Source organism: Diaphorina citri, unplaced genomic scaffold (assembly GCF_000475195.1).
Source record: "Diaphorina citri unplaced genomic scaffold, Diaci psyllid genome assembly version 1.1 scaffold885, whole genome shotgun sequence".
NCBI lineage: Eukaryota > Metazoa > Arthropoda > Insecta > Hemiptera > Psyllidae > Diaphorina > Diaphorina citri.
The window spans coordinates 56,571-78,040 of record NW_007378317.1 but is presented as its reverse complement, the minus strand read 5'-3'; the positions used below and the strand labels follow the sequence as shown (position 1 = coordinate 78,040).

General features: G+C 39.0%; 3 protein-coding genes across 3 annotated transcripts in view; 2 read left to right on the top strand and 1 right to left on the bottom strand.

Moving 5' to 3' along the window:
* Positions 1–117: 117 nt before the first annotated feature.
* LOC103512800 (skin secretory protein xP2-like) lies at positions 118–6,832 on the top strand. Its single transcript, XM_008477590.3, has 2 exons — positions 118–1,629; positions 4,968–6,832. The coding sequence occupies exons 1-2, from the start codon at positions 1,516–1,518 to the stop codon at positions 6,570–6,572; spliced, it is 1,719 nt and encodes a 572-aa protein (XP_008475812.1). The 5' UTR covers positions 118–1,515; the 3' UTR covers positions 6,573–6,832.
* A 7,750-nt stretch (positions 6,833–14,582) lies between these two features.
* Positions 14,583–16,002, bottom strand: LOC103512799 (proteasome activator complex subunit 4-like). Its single transcript, XM_026826188.1, has 3 exons — positions 15,857–16,002; positions 15,375–15,503; positions 14,583–14,824 (listed from the first exon to the last, which is right to left on the bottom strand). Exons 1-3 carry the CDS (start codon positions 15,998–16,000, stop codon positions 14,597–14,599), a joined length of 501 nt encoding a protein of 166 aa, XP_026681989.1. The 5' UTR covers positions 16,001–16,002; the 3' UTR covers positions 14,583–14,596.
* Positions 16,003–18,568: 2,566 nt separating this feature from the next.
* The window catches only part of LOC103512798 (protein TRC8 homolog), a 43,097-nt gene continuing 40,195 nt past the window's right edge, over positions 18,569–21,470 (top strand). The window contains exons 1-2 of the mRNA XM_026826187.1: positions 18,569–19,192; positions 19,682–19,987. Coding sequence (XP_026681988.1) covers positions 18,934–19,192; positions 19,682–19,987 — 565 coding nt within the window. The 5' untranslated portion in view covers positions 18,569–18,933. The remainder of the gene's footprint in view (positions 19,193–19,681; positions 19,988–21,470) is intronic.

Genomic DNA, 21,470 nt, shown 5'->3' with positions numbered 1-21,470 from the left:
CTTTAATATGTACACATATTTTTACTTTTTTTAAATTGGTTAATTTTCGACCTGTAAGCTCCTCGCTGCTAAAGCCTTTTTTTTTCAGAACCATTAAAGCTTGATTGTCATGTCATACACGGATAGTGGGTTTTCTCCGTAATGAGTGTAGTTCGGCCAATAACTTTAAACATTTCCAATTTTTTTTACGAAAAATACGGGTCCAATAAAAATTGTTCCGAGACAACCTATACTAAAGAAAAGAAAGAAAGAATAAGAGAGTAGCAATATAAAAACACAATAGTGAACTTTATTACAAATACGTTAAACAAGAACAGTAATAACAGAAAAATTATTTTATTTTATTATCAAAGCAAATTGAAGAGAAAAAATAAAAAACTCCTGAAGACCAAGACACTTTGACTTTTAGTTTTTCGTACTAGAATTCCAAGAAAACCAAGTCGAGTATGTAATGTTGTTAGATAACGGACTCGATCAAAACTACAAATGATTACGAAAAGTTTTCACACTCCGATCTGGTTCAATACTCGGAAGGGCGAACAAGAAAACTGAACCAAAAGTCCAGAGCAAAACCGAACTTGCCTCTAGAAGTCATTAACTCGTAAACCTGTCACGGGCGAAACTTTCAATCACCTCGGTGTTCATTAGGAAAACCTTTGACGTAAAAGTTTGTCCTTTCCGTCACTGAGAAATGAATGAGACATCTACCTTTTCAGTCCTTTCTAGTGGTCCATGTGAGAGGTCTACGAGAGAAAGCTTGACGATGACGAATTGGAAATTGAGCTTTATGATTAGGACTTGGAAATCAGGAAAAAGTTGAGGAAAAGTAGTAATTTCGCCGTGAAATGAAGGAGACACCTATCCTTTTAGTACTCGTAGATTCGTATAAGCTCAACACTTGTTTTGGGGCTGTTTGCCCTTACACCTAAGCCTCAGACTGAGCTTTTTGTGTACGGAGTTAAGCTGAACCTCTCAAGTACTTGTGATAGGCCGACGGGAAATCTTAACAATGATGACTTGGATTTTGGAAACTAGGGATAAAGCAGCAACGAGATAGAAAACTTGAGAAAGCTTGCTTGAAGAAATTAAAGTATAGGCCCGAAATTTGAGTTGACAAAAGTTTTACCTATCCTACAGAAAAAGTGGAGAACTCATTCATGACTTGCAGGAAGAAATCACTGGAATGTGTGATTGAACGCTGAGAGAAAGACTATAAGTAGTTATTATAGGTTGTAGTTGTAGCCATCTTCAAATTCAAATGTCTCCATCTCCTTTTGCTGAATTCGCTGTCGGCGATTCCCAGGTATTGTGTTATGCCACTTCTATAAGTTTCAGCCAGAGATGCAGGACATGAGGACATGTAGAAGTGTCAGAGATGTGAGGGTGTCAGTTGTGTGGAGCGAAACGGTCCAAAGCTACAAAGGTCCGAAGAGGCCGAAATGGCCTAGACGTCAGACTGGGAAGGTGCCACCCGCACGTGTAGAAAATAACTAGCCGAGTAACTGTACACCCTAAATGTCCTTGGTTGAAGCTTTGCATGGTATATATGCTTCAGTGACCCTTTACCAGGAATCATTCACAGTATCAGTCACTCAGAGTGAGGATACCATCGACATCATGAGAATATTAGTAAGTACTTTCTAGCTTTCGAATTTCTAGTTTTACTTTTCTTCCTAAGCTTTCCAATGTCTTTAAAGTAACTTTCTTTTTTCACAAGAATCAAAAGTTCACCTTTGCAAGTGCCGAATTCAATAAGAGTCCAATGTCTACCTTTAAAAGTGGCTTTAGTTTTGTATAGGACATATACCTAGATACTTTTCTTCATAAGCTTTTCAATGTCTGCCTTTAAAAGTGGCTTTCTTTTGCTGATTAGAATTCAAAGTGGCTTTCTTTTTGTGATAAAAATCGAAAATGACTTTCTTTTTTGGTAAGAATTCAATGTTTACCTTTAAAAGTGTCAAGTCTTTTAAGACTCCAGTGTTAATACCTTTCAAGTGCCTTTCTTTGTGATAAGAATCATATAAAAGTTGATCTTCAGGGAAATGAAATTTCCAGTCAAATTAGAAAACTTTTGAAAGTGTTTCAAGTTCAGCCTTTGTAATTTGCTTCCTTTTGATGACTAACTATTATCATTTTCAATTGAAACTAATCAAAGAGATACTGATATAGTATTAACAAAGCCGGTAAATTGGAGTCGAAGAAAATTGCTTTTACTTTGAACAAGTTTCCACTTCATTATTTATTGATTTGTTTACCAAGTGCATCTAGTGTTTTTCAAGTTATTATTGGGTGCATTCCTTCAACATATCGTAGTCCAATTAGCAGCAAGAAAGAAATTTCAAACTCAAGTTTAATTGAACTCTGTGCCTTTCTTCAAAAGTTGACAACAAAGAAGGTATATTTTTTATTGGGGATTTCAATTAGGTCTGTGTTTCTTTACCTACCTGTCCATGTTATTAATGTTATATTTTCCAACTTCTTGGCAAACTTGGGAAATCAAGTTTATAGGATTGTACAATGACTTACATAGAGGATAGTTAGGAAATGACCGGTAAATCCTATCTTTGCATTATTTCTTAAATACTCAACTTTCATCAACCGAAGCTACTCGTAGAATACTTTACTTTTATGAACCTCAGTGGTGTAGCTGTTAGCGCGATGGACTTCAGATCTAGATGATGGTGGTTCGGGTCCAAGTCAAGTCATAAAATTTAGCATAGTGTATTGGGGAACGACATTCGTGACGAGCATTTCTGCTCAATAATTTCTTCCCTCTTTTACATCGGCTTGCATTGTTTTCCTTCCTGACCATTTGTGCACCCTACACAAAATGTATTCTTAGCAAAGTTTGAATTCATAACAATAGTACCCCTCCGAAAGTTGTTTTGTAAACAAAACACCAACATGATTTCCAAAGACAAACATCATTAAAGCTTTGTTTTTTTGAGCAGACCTGATCTAACGAGAGGTTTAAATCAATAAAGAATTGCCAATGACTTATCGCCAAGCTAAAACCAGAAATAACTATCTTATAAATATAAATTCCGGCTTTATTAGTTGACGTCTGAGTTGATTCCATTTATACGAGATAGATAGTTATAGTTGGACATATACGAGAGTTAGATAAATTGTATCAACTCCACCGAGAATAAGAATAGACGCGGCGATATTTTTAGACCAATGGTCATTTCTCGTAGGGAAACAAGGCGGGTGTAATTATTAGTGGCAGTGCCCGGGGCAAATCAGGAGTTGAACCCACGCCAAGTTCGCCCTCGAGAGTTGTAAATCAATTTACAGGAAAAACAAGATCAAGAGTAAGGTCTCTTGTCTGGAGACACTCGCCTCTGTCTCTCTCCGTTTAGATTTTCAAGATCAATGAAATTGCATGGGAGTTTTGACAGGGTTTGTCATTCGATTTTGTTTGCTTAGAAACAGTTTTACGTGATTTTATTTGAAATCTTTCCCTGTTTGTATGGGTCAAATTTTGCACATTTCATTTGATTTTTTGATCAACTTTTTGTATCTTGGATGAAAGGTGAGGAATAACTTTTGCATTATTATTTGTAGGATTTATGGTTACAAAGGACTTTTTACTGCTTACCAATAAGATTTCGTAAGCTGTTAAAGAAATTCATTATTTGCACATCAAACGGTTTTTATCCTGTGAATAACCAAGTTCGGGGTTTACAATCATATGCTAATTTTAAGATTGCTAGGAAACAATGCTCGAGCAGTCTCTAAGCACTCTTTAGACGAAAATGTAGACCCAGGGGTGAGTGGAGGTCAAACAAAAAACCACAGTTTCCATGGCCCATCTAGATTTTAGAATTCTAGATTTTAACGCAAACGCAAACCCAATAATGCAACACCACTGTAACTTCATAACTTCTCTCTAACTTCATAACTTCTCTATAACTTCAGAACTTCCCAGTAACTTCATAGTCACATTATAACTTCATAATTTCTCTATAACTTCATAACCACACTATAACTTAATTTCACCTTGACAGTCATTTCATTTTCGCTCCGGCTTAAGCCATACGATATTCAGCTAGATTTACGGCAGTTTATATTTAATCTGTATCACTCGAGTCAAAGCCACCCATTACGTAATCTCACTGTTCGACCACAACCCAGTGGTTAGCACGAGACCAAGACCATGTGGCCTCCGTCATTACACCCGCTGGCATCCGAAGGAAAATGAAAATTTCTCATACAGGGTTTATACGCTTTTCCCGGAATGAAATTCCATGACTTTTCCAGAAAATTTTTACGAGTTTTCCAGAAAATTAGGGGGCGGAGGTACTTAAAAATCAGTAAGATTACCCCTTAATTTAAATAAAATATGCAATATGCAGAACGTCATGGAATATGAGGGGGAATGCGCCGCAGACTGTTTTTCGGAAAAAACTTGATTGATTTCTAATCTTTTTTGGGGTGGGATGGATTTTTGTTTATTTTTTGTGGGCACTTGATTTATTTTGGGAGGAAAGACTTGGCGGTTCAATTGACCGGGTGGCAAATTTCATGACTTTTCCAGGTTTTCTTTAAATTTTCACGATTTTCCATGACTTTTCGATGACTTTTTGGCCAATTTTCAGATTTGCGTAAACCCTGTCATAGCGGTCTGATTTATGACGCGATAATCATTGGAACGCGTTGGATTTCTATGTAGGAAGCCAACTTGAGTTTCTAGGAGTAAGAGTACTATTGTAGATTGTAGGCTTGTAGTTTGAAAATTGAGCCTGTTTTTATGCTAAGAAAATTAATGTTCCACGGACGGTTTTTATATTTTTCCTTTTATAATTACTTGTCATGAAAGATTAAAATGCTCGGTTTCAGTGTCACTTAACCAATAACTTCTGGTCATTTTGTTAGCTCAATAACTCTTTTGTTGTTTAAGTTTATCCCCTAGTATTTCTCAATAACGGCTTCTAACCATAGATGTGTTGTATTTTGTGTTTCAGGTCGTACTTTGTGCAACAGTAGCCCTCGTGCTAGGAGCACCAAGCGCGTACTACGCTCCCCTGAAATATGCCCCCCACGCCCCCCTTCCAGCCCCTGCCCCCACCACGCCACCACCTCCCACCACAACCCCTCCACCACCCCCACCACCAGCACCAGTAGTGTATAGACCTGTACCCTACACCTACCTGCATGCTCCTGCACCAGTAGCCTACGTGCCTGTTCCAGCTCCAGCACCCAAACCTGCACCAACACCTGCACCTACCCCTGCTCCTACCCCAGCACCTACCCCAGCCCCAACCCCTGCACCTGCACCAGTACCACACCCAGTTGAAGTTAAATCCAAATACCACAGCCAAGATGAACTCGGTAACGCTGCCTATGGTCATGCTGAACCCACTCAGACTCATCACGCTATCCAAGATGTTCATGGAAACAAAATCGGTAGCTTCAGTTACGTGAGACCTGATGGTAGTGTTCATAGAACCGACTACATTGCTGACGGTGCAGGTTACAGAGTGGCTTCCAATGAACTTCCTATTGGACCCGTACCAGCCCTGGTACCAGTTCCTCACAAGCTCCACAAGAGAAGTACCTGGGGTCTATGGGCGCCTGCCCCAGCACCTCCTGCTCACCCTGCTGATACACCAGAAGTAGCTGCTGCCAAGGCCGCTCACCTTGCTGAACACGCTAAGCTAGCGCCCCGTGCCCCAGCCCCTGCACCAGCCTATGGGCACTGGTCACCCCCACCCCCAGCCCCACCAGCCCCCGCTCCAGCCCCTGTCCTACCCAGTGGATATCTCCCAGACACACCAGAAGTTGCCGCTGCTAAGGCCGCTCACTTTGCCGAGAAAGCAAAGGTCGCTGCTACCCCCGCTCCTCCTCCACCCCCAGCACCAGTACCATATGCCTACGCCCCATACGCTCTACCCTTCCCAGGACATTACGCCCCCGCCCCAGCGCCTGCCCCGGCACCAGCCCCCACCCCAGCCCCAGCCAAGATCACTGTTCAGTACTGCGGACATCTCGCTGACACTCCAGAAGTAGCCCATGCTAAGGCTGCTCACTTCGCTGAGAAAGCCAAGGCTGCTGCCGCCGCTGCTGCTCACCCAGAACACCCTGCCCCAGCACCTGCCCCCGCGCCCGTCCCTGCACCAGCCCCTCACCCCTATGTCTACCCCGCCCCCTATGCAGGACACTATGCTGGTCCCTACGCTAAACCTGTCGTCACGCCAAGTGGCTTCCTGGCTGATACACCAGAGGTCGCGCATGCCAAGGCTGCCCATCTTGCTGAACATGCTAGACACAAGAGAAGTCTGTACGCTCCACTACCAAGATATTCCTATGCTTACGCTTACGCGCCACTGTATGCTCAGACCCCAGCCAGCACCGTACCACTAGTTCCTCTGCTTCCAGTGCACCCTCCAGTACCCGCCCCTGCCCCAGTGGTACCAGCCCCTGCCCCAGTAGTGCCAGCCCCAGCACCTGCCCCAGTCGTACCAGCACCCGCCCCAGCTCCAGTTCCTGTGGCCCCCCTACCACCCTACGCCACCAAAACCACCATCGTGCATAACCCAGGACATGCCATCTCTTACGTGGTCGCCTAAACGACACCAAACCCCCCATCCACCACCTCCTAAGTCACTATTTTAGTACGTTTTTTGTTTAAATTAAGTCTTTGTACAGGAACTCGCCCGGGAATTTTCTCTCCACGATGTGTTCACTTACAAAGTTCAGCGTATACAAGTTATTTTGTACATAGTATAAATTATTATTTTTTGTAGTACCTCAGTACAATTTTGTTCTCCTAATTATTTGAAATGATGTCGATGAATAAAAAAATATAAGAGTTGTTTTTCTTATAAAATTTGGAGACTTTTTCATTGTTCAAAATCAGGAAAATCGATCTTTCCACTATGCAAAACCACACAAGTCGCTCAAGACTCTCAAGAGTGATAGGACAGACAAACAAAAGACGATCTAAACGAAAAATCTTCAAGTTGAAAATTAGACTTCACTTCGTTTTATTTAAATAAAAGCATCCCAATCAATATACCATAGATCAATTGGGACACCACAGACCACTATTAATATTGAAGTTGAAGATATTAATGAATGCCTCCAGTAATATTTTCATTGATGACTTTAGAGTTAGACGAGGTTGTCCCCTCGAATGTGACACCCAGCAAGGTCATCCGATTTGACCAACTAACTTCCAAGTGTCACCCCAGTCTCTAGTCAGCCGTACCTAGTGTATTAATTAGAACCTAAGTCCAATCCAGTTGCGACCACAGTCCTAGTGCATTAGTTAGACCTAATTCGGTCAAGAAAAACACCTGCAGTCAAATGCAGTTTTTGCATTTTTCTTCGAGACCTGTCTGTAACATTTTGCGAGAAGTTATTTTCGTCCATTTTGTGAGATCAGCTCTGAGCATAAAAAACCTTCCTCTCACACATGTGGTATTTTCGAGTATAGAACCTTAGGCATAAAAAACACTTGAACCTGATTCCATATACATTCAAATCGTGTTAGAGACTAGTTAGCTTGGAAGGTAGTGCATCTGCCTTGTAATTGTGGCTTTCTTCTATCCAGTTTTTCCTTCTCTCATCACTTTTGGGACGATAAGACCTAAGCCGTAACAGTTTCCTCTATAGCTGTGTCCACACATAGTCGATGGCCGTCGATCGATGTCGACTGAAACCGTCCCCACTGCGTCGACAACAAAGCTTCACCTCGTCGATTGACATCATCGATCAATGGCCGTCGACTATGTGTGTACACAGCTTATCAAACCTATTAAAAAAAAATCGTGTTTGACTTTCGCAGAGCGACCGATTTAACAATTCTCGTGGTCAGTGCTACCAATAGAACAACCTTGACAGAGACTGATGCATTACGCCGTGTGAGATGGTGTGGTTGGTGAAATTCAGTACACACGACTATAAAAAACCATAAAGTTCACATAAATACCGTAATTACTTCATTTACAATGGGGTTAAGATAGCATAACAAGTACCTATAACAGTGTACCCAATTGTACTTAATGTCTGTCTTGTAACACAATATGAATGGGATTACAGCGAAAATTTTACCTTAGTGGTAAATCGAAATTTCAGACCAATTTGAAAATTTTACTTGGTAAAATAGATCTTGGTGTTTGGTAAAATAGACCGAAATTAAAAATCAAACATTTAAAACAGCGCGAACGACATGCCCATAAGCATTGTTTGTTAAAGCGCTTAAGAGAGAGAAAAAAAAAAAAACATTTAAAAGTTGGGTAGCTTTTAAGGATTACACACGACACCTGGTAAAACAACTAAAAATCAAAAGTGAAAATAATAACATTTAGCTTTAGAGATGTTATGCTATTTTGAATAGAATATTGAACAAAAAAGACAAAAACTTTGACTTTGTCTTTCCTTTTCCAAGTTTCGTTATTTATTGGGCAAAAATATTCTTCTCCGTCGACCTTGTTTTCAAAGTTGCTGTATTTTACAAGCAATAATTTACAATACAAACGTAATTATGCTGAAAATACAGTAGCATGATCATCGTGCTAAAACCTGTATGATTAATATATTGTTTCAATTCAGCCATACCTCTGTGCTACTTTAAAATTAAAAAAAAAAAAATAATAATAAATAAATAAAAAATACTACCTACTTTACTTAGTAACACCTAAATGGGAAGTATTGTGTCTCTTCTCGCTCATCTGATGAGAGGCATACTACGAGATGGGCATGCTACGACACAGACCACAAGCGCCTAATGTAGCAGTTGTTTCATCGCTACGAAATAAAAACGGCGGTGAAACACTCATCTTTTTAATAAAGTAAAAAAAAAAATCTAATAAATGGGATGCATATCCCGTAAAGCTAAAAGTTCACTGAACTAATAGTTTACATGCCATATGCATGCAGAATTGCAGACACTGGTAGATTAGTAGATTTTCTACTAGAAATATCAACTGAACGCGATAATCATGCCCTCTTTAGGAACTCTGGTACCGGGGTTTTAAACTAGTGGATTGTATTGGTGGGTGTTCCATATACACTACAGAGGTGTTCAGTTAGGTGTTAGGAGTAATGACACTTTGGTTCTGCTATTAAATATACATCCGTAATTCAGTACCATACTATACGAATATTCTTAGGTGCTGAAAAATACGAAGGGCATAGCATCTGAATAGTCAGAACTTCTGATGCACATATTTTCATATTTAGTAGCAGTTTTTAAGTTAAAATTCCTCGAAATGCTGAGTTAGAAAACCCAAAAACCTCTACAAATGAGGGAAAAAATTAGTCGAACCGTTAGGTTCTCTATCATCTCTAATTTAAAACAAGCAAAGAGGGGTCAGTTTTCTTCTCGGATTCACTTTCGTAGTCCACAACAATGACAATAATTTACCCCGGGGTCTCTATTAGAATAAAAAAAAAAAAACAATGTAAACACTTATAAACATAGGAAACACTTAACATACGACCAGTCAAATACTGGTCCGGTGCTATTTTTAACAATGAATGACTATTTTGGGGACTGGATAATAAGGTATGTCTACAGAATTTAAACTATGTCGATCGACCTATACAATAAAGATATAGGAAAGATCGGCTGGGAACTGGAAACCCATGTAAAGAAGGTAAGATCAAAGGATATTGGTGGAATGAAAACGCAAAGTTTAAAGTGTGGACGTGTTTCAGTGAATGTCAACCAATTATAGTGCGAACGTGATTATCCAAGCACATAAAAGGAAAACACTGAGGAATTTCCAAAATCCCCTATATCCTGTATATTATACTGTTTGAGGAAAATTGGAAAGATCTGTATTGGTTTGACAATGAACAATAGCTTGAGGTAAAATAGTGAATTCAAATACCTTATGGATTGCTTATTTGGCGATAGCTTTTACAACAATCGCCTTATGCATACAGAATCATGCGTTCCATCACGGTCATTCAAATGACGTCAAACGACAATGTGGATTATACTATTTGGGAAAAATTGGAGAGAAACATTTATTGATGAAATGCGCGAAGTATTTAGGTTTCCAATTGACACTATGTATACCAAACAAGACAATCAAACAAGATGTTAAAATTAATGCAATTTTATTAATATGGAAACAGCCTCCGAAGTTCTCGATGAGACCTTGATAGATCTTGGAAAATGGAATGCCAAACGCTTTCCCGATCCGAGACTTGCTGAACAAGCCAACTATCCATGTCTAGACACTTGACACAAAACTCTGACATCCGTGCAATTTCAGCAAGAGAAATTTTCCAAGGGTCCAATGAAGTCCAATTTGCTTCGACAAAAGACGCACTCACAATGGTAAGACTGCGGTTCAGGACGAACCAATTAAACCCCGGTACCAATACCTGTATAGCTGATGAAAACGAGATCTTTTTTTTTCTTTCAGGTATTTTGCAATCAACAATCCGCTGAAGCCGCAACAATCAAGAAAAATGAGAGCGATTTGAAAAATGTTTTGTAAATCGATGTTAGCGATTTGAAAAAATGTTTAAATCGATTATTTTAAATTGCTCTGTCCGTCTCCAAAGTGTCGCTGTCGCCATACACCTCAAGTTCCCGAGAGTTGATCATGAACTGGATTCCAAACCAAATAGCCCCAGAGTTATTGACAGAGAATATATCAACGAACCAGATCATCGCATTGTGAAGAAGATAAGTGAAGATACCAAAAATGGGAGGAGACTTCGGAGACGGGGCAGAAGATGCCTCCGAAGATGGTCCGTTTGGAGTCAAGGTGGGGGGGTTTGGGGTTCTGGAAAGTTGGCGGAACTTGGGCTCATCCTATATAAACTGGGCCGGGGCTTCATTGGGCACACGTTTGACTTTGCCCTACAGTGTGGATAGTGTCTTACGATAGGTCCGAGATGAAGTTTTTAGTAAGTGCCCGATTAAAAGTTTGTTTTTAAGTTTGATTTTTCAGTCTTTCTTTTTACTTGGTTCAATTTTTAATCTTTTCTTGTTACTTTCTTTTTCTTAAGTTCAATTTTAATCTTTCATGGTTTTCCTTTTTTCCTTAGCATACATAGGAAAGTGATGATTTCGCATATTGGTTTTTCCTTATAAAGTTTTTTTTTTCCTTTTTTTTTGTGAAGTGATTGTTGAAAGAGGAAAACAATTTCGTTCTCGGAACGGCTGGCTTTCTCCTATCCTCTCTTCGATTTCGGGACGATAAGACCATAGCAGTTACAGTTACAGAGGGAACTGTAACTGCTATGGTCTTATCGTCCCGAAATCGAAGAGAGAAGGAAGACAGGATATAGGAGAAAGCCCAGCCGTTCCGAGAACGAACATTATCCCATCAGGATAAAATTCGCCCCGGGCGAGAATCGAACCCGCTTACAAGGCAGACGCACTACCAACTAAGCTAACCAGGCTGGCCAACTCACAAGTTAATAAACACTCTAACGTGAGATTTCGGACCAGGTTGTTCAAAGTCCCATTAATAGAATTAGATATATTTGGCGGTACCCAATACCACCCTCTCTCTGTGATCACCTGAAATGAGTGTTGAAACACCTCAACATTAGACATTAGCATCATCGTGTCAGATAGAAACATAGGGTGTTGCACCACAACAGATTCAATATAACTTCGTATACAGAGTGAAACAGTGACAGTCGCCAACCATCACGGGTGTATGGGAGAAACTAGTGAAACAAGAAAAGACGAAAGAACCAGCCTAGTTAGCTTGGTTGGTAGCGCGTCTGCCTTGTAAGCTGTAAGCGCTAGGCCGCGGGTTCGATTCTCGCCCGGGGCGGATTTTATAATGAAGATGGAAGGTTCGTTCCCGGAACGGCTGGCTTTCTCCTGTCCTGTCTTCCTTCTCTGTTCAATTTCGGGACGATAAGACGATAACAGTTACTGTTCCCATTATCAAACCTCTCGAAAAAAAAAAAAAAAAGACGAACGAATTAAAAGTCCATCCTGTTTAAACTCAATGACATACTATAGCACGACTCTGCCTGGTAGCGTGACTAGAGGAGATACTGAGTGTCAGGGCTGTTCATAGCATGACCACGGGGCCTGGGGATAACTCCAAAAATGGGGATAACTCCTCTGAATATTTTTTTTTTTTTTTTTTAAAGTTTAACTCTTGACTGTTTATATTTAACTCTTGGATTAAGCAAGTTAGATAATCGGCTAAAAACTTTGGAAACAACCAATCTGATCAGTGATCATGATCACTTAATACCTACAAGAGTTTAAGGGCCGGTTCTAGTAAATGTAAAATTTTCAAATAAAGTCGAAATTTTCGTCAAAAACGGCAAATTTTCGCCAAATCCGTTCTAGGTAGAAGGAAGAATTTCAAAAGAATTTTCAGCCAAAAATACTAGAACCCGGCCTAACAAACTTAAATCGAATTTATTTATTTTTATTATTTTTTTTTTTTTTAATAATTGTTTAAACGCATAGTTTTAATGCTTTTACATAAACAATTTACAATTTACATCAATACCTAAGTTTTAATGCTTTTACATATTTAAAATATTCTGATCAGGGCCGGATTACCCATAAGGCAGAATGGCAAGACTGCCACGGGCCCCGCGCTTTTGGGGGCCCCGCGCTTTGAGGACTTACACTAGATATTATGGTTTTTTTCTAAAAAAAGAACTGTCAAACCTCATATAAAAAATAAAAAAAAAAAAAAAAATAAAATGAAAAAATACTCGTATCAATCTTATCCTCAAAGCTGTCATACAAAGTGGTCAGAATTTTGTGACAGTAAAATTCGATTCTTTCTTTCTTAATTTAATCTTTTATTTAATTTATTGATTTTTTTTTCACTCTCCGGGCTACAAAAGTTCAATGCTTTCAAACGTATAAAATTTGTAACTTGTTCTTCTAAATTGCATGCAAGAACCCTTCAAAATTTTGACGTATAAGAAAGATCTATTTGTTAGATATCGATTTTTTTTTGCATGGAGAAAATTGGTAGTTATTAGGTCATTAGAATAGAATAGAAACCCTCTTGATCTAATAATCTAACGTCTTGATCTAATAATCTAGCATAGTATGCAATTATTTTCTTTTTTTCACTCGAAAGAAACCTTGAAAAAATCTTAAGTAACAAAAAATAGTATTCCCTAAGGCTGGATAGTGAGAATAAAATTGGTGAAAATTAGCATCACCCTCAGGGCGCTCAGACAAAAAAGAATCAAAAATAGAATGGTTCAATTTGTAAAAAAAGAGGAATTAAATTTAAATTTAGAGGTGCTAAAAATATTTAATGTAAAGTGGTCCCCCTAAATCCAAAAAAAAAAAAAAAAAAAAAAAAAATTGCTCAATTTTAAAATAATTAAACTTGTACAACAGTAACGAAGGTCATATGTTAGATGTTCGAAGGTCAGTGTCTGGTTAGTGTTGCTCTGAGTTCAGGGGTAACTATTTAATATTGTCCGTAGGTTATCTGGTGGTTTGAACAACATGTATTCAGGTACCTATATTACAGCTGTGGAACACAGTGGAACATGTGAGTTACCCACATTAGGTATCCATATGTTTGAATTACGGTAGTACAACAAGTACCTATTGAGTCTGCTTGGTACAGTAGGTACCAAGTTACTAATTACAGTAACAAAGTAACTGTTCATTCAATGTTTTATTACATCATTGAATGGGATAAACTTACCATTACCTACGTATATTTAATTTTTACATTGCGAGTAGTTACCCATTCCAAGTATTATACCTATACCTGCTGTGGCTTAGCTTGGTCTGCTTGGTAATGGATTCTAGAAATACTAATTAGCAGAGTTCAAGTTCAGTACACTATAGAGCACAAACTCGCACAGAATGTATGTGGTTTAAACTCTAAACCCCAGCTGTTTTTCATTTAGGTTTGATTTAAGATATTTAAGTTTGATGTTTGATAGAGGAACTGTAACTGCGAAGGTCCCACCGTCCTGAATGCAAAGAGAAGGAAGACAGGATAGGAGAAAGCTAGGCTTGCCGAGTACGAACCTCATCTGTTTAGGATAAAATCCGCCCCGGGTGGAAATCGAACCCACGACCTGGCACTTACAAGGCATTCGCGCTACCCTCCTTTAGGGCTGTTTGCCCCTCCAAGCTAGCTAGGCTGGCAGTTTATTGTGTTAATGTTATTACTTACATACTTTTATTTTCTAATTGCAGGTCCGTACTATAAAATGCTGAATGCTCTGATTCCCATCAGTTTCACAGCGCCCACCATTCTGGTTATTTTCTCTCTACCATCGTCTATTCAGTCTCATCTAGCTGTGTTCTCTGCTCTACTACCTCTGGGTAAGTTATACTAATCATTAGCTGCCATCTCTTTAAGGCTGAAGGTGCCCACTGAAAAAAAAAAAAGATTTCTAGATACCTATCAGAACATCCAGGACCCACTAAACGCCCTACTGGCACCTTAGCAGTTGTACAAAGACTTTTTTGAGCAATATAATTAAGCACTCTAATTACATTTTCTCAAACTGAAACTAAAGTGGAGAGATAAGGTTGAGGAAGACTTGAGAGAGAAGCGAGGAGGTGTTAGGTACAAGGGTATGGAGGGGCTAAATAAAGGACAACGCCGAAACCAAATAAAGAAAAAGTGCATTGAAAGAAGAAGAAAATTTCATTTTCTCAAACACTTACCTTGAATATCTGTGTGGAAGTTTGATCGAGCAGAGTTTTGGTGATCGAATCAATGGCTCCCTCTGCTAAGCTCTCCATGGTACTTCTATTCTCTTGTTCCCGCTCAAGACGTGTTGACTCCAGGATTGAACTTTCCACCAGGACAAACAGGCGGTCCAGGAATTGAACGATGAAGTCCTCAAACTGGGCAGTAGCATTGCATACGATGGACTCTTCCTGAAGAAGGAATAAGGAAGAGTGTATTATGAACAAAACCAGAAGGTTTCGGTCGCAAGTCGTAATACAAAGAGGCAATACAGTTAGAACAGGTACCCACTGTCGTTCGGGGGGAAAAAAAAACGTGTCGTGTTCAGTGGGTACACTGTCGTTTAAATAACATTGTCTGCAGGACATTCGGGAAAATGGGCACAACCCTTCATGGTTTCAGATTAAAAGATATTTTCTTCTTGTAATATTTTTAAATAAAAAGGTTTTCTATTTCAATTATGATTTTACAACCAATGAAGCCAGTCTTGTTAGCTAAACTCAACCGTGCAATAAAGCCTTGTTAACTTTGAAGGTAGCCTGCTTTGTAATCGCTAGGTCGCGGGTATGATTCCCGCCCAGGGTGAGCTTTATACTAGTCATCAGGTAGGGTAGAACCCTACCTGATGACTAGTATAGGTTTCGTTCTAGGAAAGGCCAGCGTTCTGCTGTGCTGTCCTCTCCCCCTACTCTCTTCGATTTTATGAAAATATGGTATTATGAAAATGAACATGAACTTTACCTCAGTCAAATTATGATACTTGGCAGCATCGGATGAATTCACGATTGGAATCAAAATGGCGAATGTCGACAGATATTGGATCGTGACAAAACACTTGTGCAAATCATTCGGATCTATACCTGGCAATACCTGGAGGACACAATATGGCAGATGAGTAAAAATAAAAAGTCAGCTCCCATGGCGTAGTGGTCACTGCGCTCGCCTTGCACGCGGGAGATCCGGGTTCGATTCCCGGCGGGGTCGAAAAATTGGTATCATGCAATTGATTGATTCCGTGACTGGCTGTTGAGGGGCCCACTCAGCCTCGTGAGGAAAATGAGTAGCTATGTAATAATGATCGGTGCCAGCATGGTAGGTAAACCATAAGCGATAGATTATGGAGATATTTGGAAAATCCTACCATGCTGCAGTGAGCACCAAAGTTGTGATATGATAACACAAAGAAACGGCATTTATTTATTTACAATAGGAAAAGTATTTACCGCTATCATGAGTGGTATAACATGGGTTATTCCCTCGGGATAAACGTCAGCGGATTGCACCAGGGGTCTGGCTACTGCCACCATGCATTGCATCACACAGGTTAACTTGTGTGGCTCCGTGATTGAACCCAACGTGTAGTACATTCTGAAACGAACATAGATACATAAACTACCTGAAAACATATCTCTAGTAGCGCGGTCAAACTTTCTTGACTTAGAGGGGCGGGAGCGCTACCGTGCTCCTTAATAGTTACCAACCTCAGGAGTGTAGTGGTTGGCGAGGTGGACTTTGGATCCGGAGATTAGCAGTTCGAGTCTAAGTCAAGTCTAATTACTTCAAAGAAGTTAAACTAGGAAAAAAATCGATTTTTTGGGATTTGGAAAAAAAGTCGAAATTGGAAAAATAAGTAAGTATAAATAACTACCCGTAGCTTACCGATAGGAGATACAGGGGGACTCGTTATCCTAGTTATGCGATCATTTCTTTTAGTTTATTCTTCTCCTCCTCTCTCTTTTTACTTCCTTTATCTTCTTCTCTTCCTCTTCCTTCTACTAATCCTCGTCCCTCTTTTTTTCTTCCTTCTGCTTTTTCCTCCTTGTTCTTTCCTCCTCCTCTTTCTTCACCTTCCTCTTCTCATTAAAAATTAACTGAATGCGACAAATTTCAAGATCAGAGCTCATTTGTGTGAGAAAATGTGAAAAAAATCCCCCAAAAACCAGTTTTTTTTTTGGCTTTTTGTCGCGACAAATTTCAAGATCAGAGCTCATTTGTGTGAGAAAATGTGAAAAAAATCCCCCAAAAAACAGTTTTTTTGGATTTTTGCTTTATGGTTCTCTGCACAAAATTTGCACCACCATTTTCGTGTTCCTGGTTAAAAGACCTTCTCCGAAACTCATGCAAATGCTTTGACTGAAATTTGACACCAATTCTATCAAATGTCTGAGCTGTTCTTCACCATTGGCATAGATCTTCAAATTTTGTGTGTTTTGGGGAAAATGAGAGGCACCCTCAGAAAAAGTTGAATAACTTTTTTTCTACTTGTCGTAGAAAGAAACGGTTTTCTTTTTTGAAATTTGCACAAAATTTTACATCTCGAACAATCATAATAATATGCAAAAAATACAAACTTACCTGTTTTTAGGAGTGATTCTCTCCAAAATTTCAGTTTTTGAGATTTTTTGACCAACTTTCCGCTCGAATAACTCGAAACTTTTCCCCCATAGAAATCTAGTTCTCATCAGGAAAAACTTGAACAGGCAGAACAGAAGAGAACTCAAGGGATCACCTTGGTAGATACCTCTCTTGAACATGATCTTCCCAGTTCTTACTTCATTTGCTCCCACAGCAATGTAACAAAGAAGATTAGTTACTGTAGATCTCTTGGCAGTGAAACCGTGTTGTTCATCAGAGATGAAATGCTTACACGCAGCAGAAAGACTGATAGAAACCAACTTGTCCAAGACTTTGGGAATGGCAGACTGTATACAGACGCCTTTGTAATTACCTACGTTGCATCTATCACCAGACTTGAAGATCGGAATAATAAAACTCAATTTCCAGGCCTCAGGGAAAATACCAGATGACAATGACCGATTAAAGATAACCGAGAGGGGATTAGCCAAAACGGAAGCACATTTCCTCAGGATAAAAGAAACGTTGCATGATATTTTGCATGAAAGATGTGCTCACAAACATTAAAACTTCAATGTGTAAAGAACTGAAACGGCAAAATACATTTTATTAACAAAACTCGTAGTCCGGTAATGATTGATACAAAAGATAAAATATAAGATACCTAGGTACCCAACTACTAGTGTTCCATTTTCCTTTCTGAAAAAAAAAGAAAGAAGAAGAAAAAACACCGTTTGTTCTGTGTTCCTTGGAGCCCGGGCCCAAATGGGGCCGGAAAGAACCCCCCTATGGCCGGCCCTGGCTGAATGAATAGGTAATCTAATAGACAGTAGATAGCACGGATAGTTAATAGTTAGGTAGTGGTAATTATTCAATGAGTGCAAGAGATGTTAATTACTTCATTAGGATAACAGACGCGTGGATCTATAATAGGGAGTGTAAATTTTAAATCAAATCATGAATTCTAGGTTTTCATGAATTTTAGGTACGTATTTTAGGTATTTTTATTTGTGGAAAAGCAGTCTTTTCACAACCTTTTATAGATATCACAGCATTACTGAGTGCCTCCTTTGCAATCAATTTCCATTTCCATCACCTTTATTATTTTTTATTTATTATTATTATTATTTCACTGGCTGTTTGCCCCCACAACTAAGCCTCAGAGCGGGCTTTTTGGGTACCTAATGCCGCCACTGGTTGCTACTTGATTACAATAGGTGTACAGCTACTCCATTGCCCGCAAGCCAAAAGGGGTATAAGTTTGTAGAGGTAACTGTAACAATGGAGGTCTAATGGTCCAAGAACCAACAACATTTCCGAGAACGAACTTTATCCCTTCAAGATAAAATCCGCCCCGTTCGGGAATCGAACCCGCGACCTAGCGCTTACAAGGCAGACGCGCTACCAACCAAGCTAACTAGGGTGGCTTTGCTTGTTTTATGCTTACACATACACATAAAACGCCTGACGAAAATTTCCACAAGCTTTATTTATGCAATGTGCACGACACTTATCGTTTGAAAACGTAAACAAAACCTTCATAGATCAGCTGATTGCTCAAGAAATGAACTTTAGTTTCATTATTCATTTTGGACAGTAAAAAAAACTCGGGCAAAAGTTCAAAGTTGTGTTAAAAAAGTTCTTGAAAGTTACGTTTCCTTGGTGTGTAAAAATTGTAAAATAGGTAGTAAATTTACGACGGTTTACAGAGCAATTTTATTTTATTTCCCTACAGTGCCCCGAAAAAAATCTGTGTCTGTTTTTACTTTTATTTTTTGTTGAAATGGAAACCTATCAAAGAGTTTACATAAGTTTGAATTGAATAAGTAGAGAGTTTGTTCCTAGCAAGTGCAAGTTCAAATGTAGTGCACTCACTCCCTAACCCACAAAAAAAAAGTAGTTCAGAGATAATTCTCATCGTAAAAAATTGATCTCAACCGTCTTCATGGCATTACGAACAAAGGTTCTCAAGTTTGTTGATGTGATCCTTCGGGTACCTCCACTATTTTTCATTGATGAAATCTTTCGCATTGGATTTGGTATTCGGATAGGATATGGGCTCAAAGTTCCAGGCAATGAGAGGCTCTTTGGGTTGAAATATTTGGATCAGTTTGAAAATAACACGACTGAATTTGATCTTGGAGGGCCCGACTCGTACAGTATTGTTGTGTATTCATTTTTCAAGCTTATATTGTCAATATGTGGTAAGTAGCACAATCACATGCAACAGGCAGCACATGCTAAAGCTGGTTTATAGTGTTTAGTTTCTTTTTACCTACTTACCTAGGTAGATAATAATTTGGTTCTTGTTGAACTGACATATGAGACTAAAAAAAGGAGAAGCAAAAAGTAAAAGTAAATGAAATCCCAGTGCAGTCTATTCAGATCCAGAGGTTAGTGGTTTGAATCCAAGTCAGGCCATTAAATTTAGGTAGGCCACTCACAATCAGGTAAACCTGAGAGGTAAGCCTGAACAGGTCTGCCTGTCAGTTCTACCTGATACCTGAGGCTTGCCACTCACCATCAGGTAGGCCTGACAGGTAAGCATGAACAGGTCTACCTGATACCTGTTAGTCAGTGGCCAGGTTTAGGAAGGTGCATTATTCAAGAAATGACTTTTGTGACAAGCACTCTATAGGTACCTACTTGGAAAAAAAAAAAAAAAAATGCATATTCTATGTTTTATATTCCAGGTTGCCTTATAGCCTTGTGCATATTCATGCTCCGAACAAAAAAACTCCTCCATGTCTACATGTTCATACTCTCACTCGGCTGCATATTTCTCTCGCATAATTTCAACGATGGATTTGTCCAGTACATTGTCAACAATATTGCCAACTACAAGTTGGGCAATCTCGAGTCGCTATGGACACTGTTGTTCCGACCAACTGGATTGCCGAGACTCGGCTCTCTTGTTGATGAGAAGGTGTTTTATAATTTCTACTACAATGTGGCCATTCAAGTTGTACTGTCTGTGTTCTTTTTGAAAGTCCATTTAGGTGAGTAATTTTTATATCATGAAGTACCTACCTGTGAGCTGTGAGCAGAAGGGTGTGTCAAAATATCTAGGAAAAAATAAGGTTTATTTTATTTATTTATTTATTTACACGCTAAGCAACAAGGCCATGTGTGAAATAAGGTTTATGTTTGATGTAAAAAATAATAATGTTGATAAAAAATCCTCTACAAAAAATTCAAGTCTGAAACCAGGAAATTGAAGTAAATGTAATGCAGTTTATTTGTGTTATTATATCACAACTTTGGTGCTCACTGCAGCATTGTAGGATTTTCCCAATATCTCAATAATCCTAAAATCCCATGTATTTTTGTCACAACTTTGGTGCTCACTGCAGCATTGTAAGATTTTCCCAATATCTCAATAATCCTAAAATCCAATGTTTACCTGCCATGCTGGCACCGGTCGCTATGTGCATTTATATGTCGTAGCTACTCATTTTCCTCACGAGGCTGAGTGGGAAATTGAAGTAAAAGATAGGTATAAAAAATGAGAATTTAAAAAAAAAGTACCTACCTACCTGTAGGTACAATTAAAAATGGCATACCATAATTTAAATGACAAAAGTTTACTTGTCAAATGCAAAGTGTATTTGAACAGAATAATAAGTAAGTAGGGTATAGTATTACCTCAAGTATTATTGTGGCTAGTCCCATAGGTACTTATCTAATAAGACATCTAAAAAAAAAAAATACTGTGACCCCTCCAGGAATCAAACCTGGGACTCCCATGAATGGCATCCTGTGGTACCCTCCTCAGATCACCCCTGCCTTATCAAGTACAATAGACTTTATTCTAGTCACACGTGCTATGGTATTGGTCATGCAATGAACTTTTCATGATAAGGTTCAATACAATAGGGTATTAGACCAGTCATAGACAACAATATGGCATTGGGAATTGAAATTCATTAAACAGTATGGGAGTACAGGGCCAGTGACTAGGTTTTTATTTATTTATTTATTTTTTTACATATGCATATGCACCATTCCTTTTAACCAAATAGGATCTTGAGTAAAGTGTTTTAAGACACTTTGTTTCTTTGTCTATCTGTCCATCAGTCTCTGTTTTTTTTTTTTTTTTCTCTCTTTCTTTTTTCCACCAAGCCATCGAGTCCACCAACCCTTCCTTCAATGACAATCCACCCATCTCTGACAATCCCCTCATAATTACTAACTTGAACATGAGTCATGTCATGAGACTAAAATGTTGATCATTGGCATGTTGATTTTTTCTTTTCACCTCACTGGGAATCGAACCCAGATTCCCCTTGGGTAAAGAATAGGAAACACTTTTTCGTTTTGTAGCAATGAAACATCTGCCACCTACATTAGATTTCACAGGTCTGTGTCTTAGCATGCCCATCCCATAGTATGTCTCTCACGACCCATGACTTTCATCAATTAGATTATTCCCTGTGCTTCTAACAATTCTTGGTAGGTACAGAATTTTTGCAATAGGTACCT

What these genes read in the sequence shown, in the direction of transcription:
- LOC103512800 (XM_008477590.3), top strand. Translation starts at nt 1,516, where the DNA reads ATGTCCTTGGTTGAAGCTTTGCATGGTATATATGCTTCAGTGACCCTT. An exon ending in TCGACATCATGAGAATATTA is followed by an intron (nt 1,630 to 4,967) that starts GTAAGTACTTTC and finishes TTTGTGTTTCAG; the next exon opens with GTCGTACTTTGTGCAACAGT.
- LOC103512799 (XM_026826188.1), bottom strand. Translation starts at nt 16,000, where the DNA reads ATGTACTACACGTTGGGTTCAATCACGGAGCCACACAAGTTAACCTGT. An exon ending in TTATACCACTCATGATAGCG is followed by an intron (nt 15,504 to 15,856) that starts GTAAATACTTTT and finishes TGTGTCCTCCAG; the next exon opens with GTATTGCCAGGTATAGATCC. An exon ending in AGTATCATAATTTGACTGAG is followed by an intron (nt 14,825 to 15,374) that starts GTAAAGTTCATG and finishes TTCCTTCTTCAG; the next exon opens with GAAGAGTCCATCGTATGCAA.